Source organism: Phaethon lepturus, unplaced genomic scaffold, assembly GCF_000687285.1.
Source record: "Phaethon lepturus isolate BGI_N335 unplaced genomic scaffold, ASM68728v1 scaffold834, whole genome shotgun sequence".
NCBI lineage: Eukaryota > Metazoa > Chordata > Aves > Phaethontiformes > Phaethontidae > Phaethon > Phaethon lepturus.
Genome location: NW_010536749.1, coordinates 20543 through 29409, shown reverse-complemented (window position 1 = coordinate 29409; position 8867 = coordinate 20543). Strand labels below are relative to the sequence as shown.

The following is an 8867-nucleotide window of genomic DNA, read 5'->3' as shown; positions in this document are numbered from 1 at the left end:
ATTTTTCATGACTCTGCCTTTCAGTTATTTATCCAATTACCTCTAATATTTCAGTTGCCTTTATCAACTACCTGGAAAAAACAATATCTGATAGGACTCCACGGTGTATAGCAAAGTGTATAAATAGGAAGTTTGTATCACTTGGTCTCAATTTGTCACTTCAAACCATCTGACTTAAGTGACTCTTAAATCCTCTTGTCATTTCACTGTTATCTGATTTGCAGGAATCCAAGACTTAGGCAAACATGTCCAACCCCAGTGAGGCAGAACTCATTCACATGTTTAAAGGGGTTCTCTTTACCACCAGGTCTTCTCCAGAACTTCTACAGTCCTTGCATACTTTTGACGCTAGAGAAGATGATGTCCTTTTGGTTTCCTACCCCAAATCTGGTAAGTTCTACTTTTAGATGGTACTTACAAGAAGTCTCAATTGTTTGTTTCATGTTTTCTGCTTAAACTATTTGGGAAATGTCTGTGTACAAGAAACAGGGAAGAATGCTTTATTATGTGAATATATTATTCTGTCAGTAAGTGTTCAAATTATAACAAAATATGGGTCATTTATCTAAATTTTCATTCTTTAATTGAAAATAATCCCAAGTGTTTTCTTATTGGAGAGCAAATAAATATTTATTTCTTGTAAGCAAAATCTGTACTTGAAGGATTTTCCTGAGGTTTTCTACATTCAGTTATGAGCAAGTCAAGAGTTATATTAAGTTATTCGTATGGCTTTTGGCTGTAGATTTATTAATTTCTTCTTCCTTCTCTCCCCGCCTCGCTCACACACAGAAGCACAAACCAAAGCAGCAGCTCAGTCAGTACTAACCAAATATACAGACTTAAGTTACTATGAGGAAAAAACAAACAGGTTATTTTAAAATTAATGATAAAAATAATACAATCACCTCTCAGCCGACAAGCAGTTTGTCTCATGAGATTGTTTTGGTACCAATATTAGCACTTCTCACAGAATTACTTTGTACTTCATCCACAGCCCTAATTTTTCCGGTATTTATACATCTGTAGCCAACGGTATTATTCAATTATGTAAAGTTTCTTGAATATGGGGGATAGGAAATATCACTTCTGCACTAGCAAGCTGTTTCAATATGCAAAATGCATGTTCCACATATCTTCTCAATAACAAATCTTCCTTTCTTTCTCTCTCTCTTTTTTTTTTTCCTTAAAATTACTTTCCTGCAGGCACTCACTGGCTTGCAGGAGTTATAACAAAGCTTTACAATACTCAAGTTACACTAACATCTCCCATTGAATTTGGAGACATATCCAAACTGGAGGAACTGGATAAAGTCGCATCAAAGAGAATCATCCCAACGCACTTAGACTACAACATGTTACCTCCAAATTTTAAGAATAAAAAATGCAAGGTAAGGCAAAAAGATATAAAAGCAGGAAGATATGTTAAGTGTCCATTAGGAATCTATTTTGTCTTGTTGATCTTTAATAATTTAAGATTATTAACAGTTTCCAGAAGTGGTTTTCTGTGAATTTTGGAGAGACGGTTGACCACCAGTCAAAGGCACTGTGAGCAGAGACTTGGGTTAGGGATTGAGTTCTGCTCCTGCCCCACTACTCCCATGGGTTGATTATGTAGACCATGCACCACAGAAAATACAACATCAACACCTTTCTATCAGAAATATTTTATTAGGGATGGGGGGGGTGGAGGGGGTGTCTCATGGCCCCACTTCCTAGGGGCTGGAGCACTGGCTTAGAAAATAATTATCTTTGGTACTTATAGGTGGTTCTGGGAGTGAAGTTACTCTGCCTCTCCTGTTGTAGCTTTGTGAAGACCCAGGGAGATATTGGGCAGAGGAGAATTTAAATGTGGGAGGCAGATTCAGATCACAGTTTTGGATTCCTCCCATGCTAATGTGGGAGGTCTTTAAAAAATCAGCTCTGGGCCTCAGATTTTAGGTTAGAAGCCCAAAATTTCAGGATTACTCAGATCCAGACTTTGGGGACAAAGCTGATTTGAATGAAAGGCCAAAATTTATGTTTTGCAGCTGTCCTGTGAATGTTAATTAGTTTCATATGTTAGATTTATGAGATAGTATACTGACTCGTGAGTTAAAATGAACACAGCCTCTTTCATAAAACATAAACATTACCAGCTGCAGGAAACACATCTCTCTCCACAGGGAATTGTTTACTAACCCCTACTGACTTCTGCCTAAGCAGGGACAAATACATGTCTATCTTAATGGCCTGGTCATGGATGGAGGAATCCCATAGGAAAGTGTTTTCACACTGCAAATTCCCTGTGAAAATGCTGTATTTGCACACAGAGCTCCTCTGAAATAAAGGAAGAATATCATAATTAATAACCATATCATCTTAATTTACAGATGATCTACATCAGTAGAAATCCAAAAGATACTGCAGTTTCCATGTATCATTACTACAGAGATAATCCAAACCTTCCCACTATTGACACCTGGACTGCTTTCTTTGACCTGTTCTTAAAAGGAGATGGTAAGAATAAATGTTATGTTTTCTCCTTGCAGTTTACGTTAGCTTATTATGCACAGAAAGAGTTAAGAAATGTGAATTGTGTGAAAACTCATTGCATTCCTTATTCATATGGGTTTGGTTGAGGTTTTTTTTCAGGATAAATTCTAATGCCAAACTAAACAAGAGGAAATAATAGGATGCTGTCTTCAGCCCTGCAAGGAGACGTTTTGATAAGTGGCTGCATTATTTCAGCACAGCAGCTCTTTGTAGGTTTTTGCTGTTCTTTGACGTAGCTGTTAAGAAACTCTCAGACAAGTTACTGATTTCGTTTCTTCCCACAAAGGCTCTGAAACCCCTGACAATTTGTTGATTCTGACGCAGATTTTCCTGTGTTAAAACATTCCAGTCCTTATCTTGCGAACCACAATAGCAGACCGCTTCCCACCAAGAACTCACGTTTAAACTTTGATAGAGGAGGTATGCGCGCACAGCTCCTCCCAAGTAGACGTAAGGGCAGCTGGGCTCACCGCAGCCACTCCTGTCCTTGGCGAGCAGGTTGGTGGGGCAGGCGCTCCCTTTGAAGGTGCTCAGCCAGCTCTATGGGCCTCACTGCCAGGATGAGTTGCAGGCAATGGGGCACATGGGGACACCACCCCCAGGCTGCACTGAGAGCTATGCTTGCAGGCATAGTGCCTTCGTCCATCTTTAAAAACAGCCTTGGGTGGCTCTTCAGAGGGAGTCTAGATGCTTTCATAAAGCCCTCCTGCACACGCTCTGCCTGGTATGTTGTCTTAGTAGCGGGGTCCAAAGACCAAGGACAAGAGTGAGGTTTTTATGAGTGGCAGTTGTGTCATGGAGGTTGACTGCTTCCATGGGAACGGGACACTTCCAATTATCCACTCCCATTTTTAGTGCTTTATTACTCTTTTGAGCACATGTGTTCCTGCTATACAACCGTGAGTGATGATAACAGCAACAATGATAAATCAGCTTGAAAACTTTGAAAGAAAAGTGCCATTGCAGTCATCATGGGCTTACATCAAAGATCCAGAAGTCAATTTGTCTACTGGCTTGTGTCAGCTTTGCTGCAGGTCTCGTGTTCCTAGCTCACAGCAGCCCTAAGGCATGTGCTTCAGTGATTTGCAGGATCTTGGCTTGTTTAGCATCAACTTCTGAACATACAATAGTGAAAAAAGGAAAAGAGGGTTACATTAAATTTTAAAAGCATCTCCCATTTATCTGTAAATTAGTTGCCACCTTCTATTTTGTGTGTGCTTTTGCATGGCACAAAAAGATAACTATGATGTTGGTTACAACAGAAAGTTATTTAAGAAGTGATGCTGAGAGAGTTTGTAATTTTTGTTCCTAATAGAAACACATAGAAGGCTGTGCTGCTTGACTCAGATCCTGTAGTATGCTTGCAGAGTTAATCTCAGTTCAGAACAAGCGTGAGGACACAGAGAGACAACTGTGAGCTGTCCCTGGAAGCTCCGAGACTGTATGCTGCACCTCTGAAGCCAACAGGGCTTTCTATGCTATCGCTGGCCACATCCCCAGTGTGGCTGACCAGGAGAGCAGGGTTTAATTGCACACTGCGGAGCACACATACCTGGCAGTTAGACAGTGCTTTATGTGCGGGAGGCGGCTATACTGGACCATTCAGCAAAATATTTAATTTACATCTCAAGGTCTGCAACCAAAATGATGCCCATTACAATATTATACTTTTCTTGTAGCGGTTACAAAGCAAAGTCACAGTTCTGGAGAACGCTGGCTGTGATTGCTCTATCCAAGCCTCTTCTCATCACCCTATGGGAGTCTTTCAACTCATCTTTCAATGCATCTTGTCCTTCAACCGGAAGGGTCAGAATTTTGTTTTTTAAAAGAAAGCTGAAATTTAGGTCTCCTCCCATGGTTCAGCAAAAGGAACATTCAAGACAAAACAAGTACTATGAGTCAACTATAAAACCATAAGTTATCCATGTCATTGCCCAAATGATATATTTGCATAATAACTTGTTTACATCAGTCTTCTTTGACTTTTAAAAATAATACAGATTTCTCCTCTGCTGGGAAAAAATGCAGCTAACAGTAGTGTGTTCCATTTAACAGACTGCTTATTTAATTTCCTAGTGAAGTGGTCATATTTCTAGCTGTGACCACAGAGATGCAGACATTTGCTGAGACGCTCGGATCTTGTTAGGCCAGTACATTTTCCTTCATTACTGGCCTTTCCTTAGCTTTGGAGCCTGTTTCTACTACAGAATTATATCTCAGAATAGTATCTGCATCTCTGATACAAAATGAAACTTCAACAAGAATGGTAACTCCTTTGGATTGTAAATTTGAGTCACTTCACAAAAAGAATTTAATCCGGTTTAGAGGAATAGAGGGTACACACTAAGAAGGAAGGGATCATTCCCCTAAATGTGCAAGCTGCAGAGTTATTTATGAATAAAGTTTTTATTAATCTCTTTTACACGGGTTTTCTTTTCAGTTGTCTGTGGATCTTGGTTTGATCATTTCCTAAGTTGGGAAGAACATGAAAATGACAAAAACATCCTGTTTTTGTTCTATGAAGACATGAAGAAGGTAAATATGCTCTTTACTCTTATTTCAGAATGCATTACTTGTAAATTAACAACATTAAAGCATCAAAGGGTGAATTATAATGAAAAAGGAGAAAGAAGAAAAATGTGAATATGTGTCTTCGGGCATATTTTATATTTGCATAGATCTTTATATTAGTGAACACTGATTAATTCTGGCTGCACAAGTTACATAAATATCAAATCCTCTGAGAGTTGCATTTCATAGATCTAGGAGTGGGATACGTATTTTCCCCAAGCTACAGGAAGAATTTTAAGCTCCTCATTTTTGGTCCTATGGAAAGACCAGCCAAGGACATCTGTTGAGGGCCACACATTAACCTGCTATGTCTGTCATTTCAGGTGAAATTTTCAAAAAGTTATGTAAGACAACAGAACTACTCATGGCCAGTGGGAGTTGCGCTCCCAATAACCAAGCAAATTAGAGGCTGGAGGGTGTAAGAAAAAAGTTTTGATGAAAGGAAATTATTATGCAGAAACTGTTCTTAACATGCTTCGCTGTTCTTAAAGAAAAAGTCAAATAGCAACATACCTTAGCTTTCAGAGAATGAATTTTTGGGTGAAGAGAAAACACTTCCTAGTGTTTCCATTAAAATAGTTTTGTTCATTTTTCAGAAAAAAAATCCACTACAAGGAATATAAACAAGACATTTTGGATCCTGAGTCACTTTTTGGATCTCTAGCTATAGCACCTCCAGTGAAACAAGCTACTTACACAGAAGCTGAGTTTTGAGTGTTTCTCTATTCCCAGTGAAATAATTCTGAGAGACAGGAGGACACTTTGCCTGAACTGGGAGTAAAATTGCAATGTAACTGTATTTGATATCACATACTCAGCATTTACTCATTTCTGTGAGTATGGGTAGGAGGGGAGTCAGGTTTACTGTACCTGTCATCTACACATCTACGTGTTTAGCTTTGCTTGAAAGCAAATAAATGTGTGATAAACTCGGTGTGAGATAAAAAGGATCATTTTCGTATCAACTAATAATCAGCTCAGAATCATGAAAGCTTTATTTTTCTTGTACCTCAGGATCTCCCTAAGATTGTAAAGGAAATCAGTCTGTTCCTGGGTTTAAACGTCAGTGATAACGATGTCCAAGACATCTGCAAGAAGTCCTCATTCTCAGAGATGAAAAGCGACACAGAAAAGGAAAACAGCGATCCCAGCCACACCGTTTGTGCGCTGACGTCCAACAGGAAGCTGATTTTCCGAAAAGGTAAACTGGGCTTAACAGAGCAGAAAGAGTGGGAAACCAGCCAGAGGCTGCAGTCCAAGTCTTTCCCGGACGGTAGTAATGTTTTGGGTCAGCCACAGGAAGCAGTGACAGGATTCTTCAATTTGAACCCATCTTAAAACCGCTTTCTTTCCAAGTTCTCTGGTTCCAAATGCAGGCTTATACTAGAGAAGCACGGAGGAGTCTGAACAACAGTCTGACTACTATTGCTTCATGTGAGCTTTTCAGCTAAAAGGAAAGGTTCACAAAGCATTACTCTTTATCTTTTTTTACCTAAAAGCTGATCACTTCATTCTTTTACACCACGTCCCCTCTGATATCACCTGCGAAGGTCACTTAGTTTACTACAATGAGAAAGAGCGAGACGCATTCCTTGAGAAGGAGACTGCTCGTAGCCTTTATCCTCCATCCCGCCTATTATCTTTATTGAAATGTTCCTAAAAAGGAATATGCTGACAATGACAACAAGGAAAGAATGGATGACTCAGTCACCTCAGGGCCTCACAGGTAGCCTCAGACCTTGGCCAAGCTGGAATCCGCGGTGAAATCTTCAACATCATGCTTAGCTCAGTTGTGATTTAAAAATACCTGCGGAAGCTGTTTTCTTGCTACTGAAGTTTCAGAAGCTTGCTCAGATTTGGATAAGAAGTCAATCAAAACCATCATCTTTAGACAGATTTTGATTATTTTTAATTAGTTAATTTTTGAACAATAACTGACAGTTTAAAACTAAGAGTTGTTTCAATTAAGAAAAACTTGTTTTCATTTATAAATAGGGAAACGGTACATTTTGCTAATTCAGAAGGTTTTTACCAATGAGCTGAAGCAAATGCCAAAATACAATCTGTCAGTAAAAAGCAAACAAACAAAAAGCTCAGGTACATTTTTCTAAGTCAGTGAACTTTAACAAGGCTATGCTGAAAAATTTGAAAAACCCCAACAGTTTCACTTCCAAGTAGTTCCTCTGCAAATCCCAGTGTTTCAGCCAGTTTACAGAAGTTTTATACATATATATATATAATTCTTCTGGCTCTCTTTTCTTGTCTTTGCTGTCCAGAATGCTGTTTTAGTCAGCAGTTTTGGAATGCAGGGTCTTTCAAGGATGCACATGAGGGAAAACTGTGAGCATTGTCTCATTAAAATGCATCAGTTAAAAAAACAACTTCCCATTTGCTCAAACTGGATAACAGTTGAAACACTTCACTGAATATGAGTGTGCATGGTCACCCAGAAGTAGTTAACTGCCCACGTTAAGTAGTGGGACATCTCATCCGTAGAAAGCCCTAGAGATGAGGAGCAGGTGTGAGGGTGGGATTCATCTATCAGGTCACTCTGGGCTCCTTTTTTAGGAATCTTCTTTAGTCAATGGAGCTATACGGCTGCTTTTGGGGCACCATTCATTTGCTGAGTTTTAGATGTTGGCTGGGATGAGATGGGTGTCAGCCAGGAAGTAACCTGGAAGTAACCATTTCCCTCTACTGACTGTGAAAGAGCCCAGCAGGCCTTTAGCTGCGCACATCTAAGGTGCGACAAGATGCCTCCCTGCTGAGATGGCCAAGAGCTATAATTCCATCTAGGAAACCTGCTGCTCTTCATGTACCACTTAGTGTGTTGGCACTAACCAAGTCTGAGGCTGAGGGTTTAACAGCCTTTATGGATGATGATCCAGCTGCTTCCATTGCAGTTTCACCTGATCAATAAAACAATTACTCATGATCTTGACCTCCTGCAAAAACTATGGTTAATAATATATTAATAATCTGTGCCAACCGGAACATTAACAAAACCGGGCTGCCTTTAGATCATTTTCTGCACTATATGTTGCTAGCCTCACTGTTATTTTTCTGCTCCTGCTCTCCTAGGTGCTGTTGGTGATTGGAAGAACCATTTCACTCCAAAGCAGAACCGGAGGTTTGAGGAGATATTTAATGAGAAAATGAAACTCAGCAAAATGGCAAAAAGTCTCACCTATGAATTTTGACTCTGTGTGAAGAACAATACTCAGTTATCAACAAACACAGATAGAGCAATTGGTGGGAAATTCTGAACGGGGGCTCCCATTCAGTTTATAATTACAATAGAAAAGATTGTAAACATGAGATTTTGAGGACAGGAAAATTCTGACACAATGCCAGAGCCGAACTGTTTTCTGTGGGCAGATGTATATAGTTTTACAGAGTCGGGTGTCAAGACCCATTTTTTCTACAACCATATATACTTTATAATTTATTTATTTTTTGCTGTAGAGGGATACGAATGGACTTCTTAGATCTGATTTCAGAATTTTACCTAAGATGTTAAGAAAAAAACCAAAATAACCAAAGCCATAAGAATCTGAATATATACAAAGTCTAAAAACACATCGTAAGAAAATGACCAAAGATTTGACCCCACACTCCCTCCCTCCATGATCTACCATGATTTGCAAAGCGTCTATCTTATCGGACTTTGTTATCAATACTGACATTGAAAACTGCAGCTGTACATTTGAAGATCTGGAATTAAGTTTGTTTATAAAATGTCTTTGTTGTTGTTACAATATGTA

The 8867-nt window shown here is 39.2% G+C and overlaps 1 protein-coding gene across 1 annotated transcript; it reads left to right on the top strand.

Moving 5' to 3' along the window:
• Window positions 1-245: 245 nt before the first annotated feature.
• Window positions 246-8303, top strand: LOC104614183 (sulfotransferase 6B1-like). Its single transcript, XM_010286248.1, has 6 exons — window positions 246-390; window positions 1204-1388; window positions 2370-2496; window positions 4973-5067; window positions 6118-6304; window positions 8185-8303. Exons 1-6 carry the CDS (start codon window positions 246-248, stop codon window positions 8301-8303), a joined length of 858 nt encoding a protein of 285 aa, XP_010284550.1.
• Window positions 8304-8867: the final 564 nt, after the last annotated feature.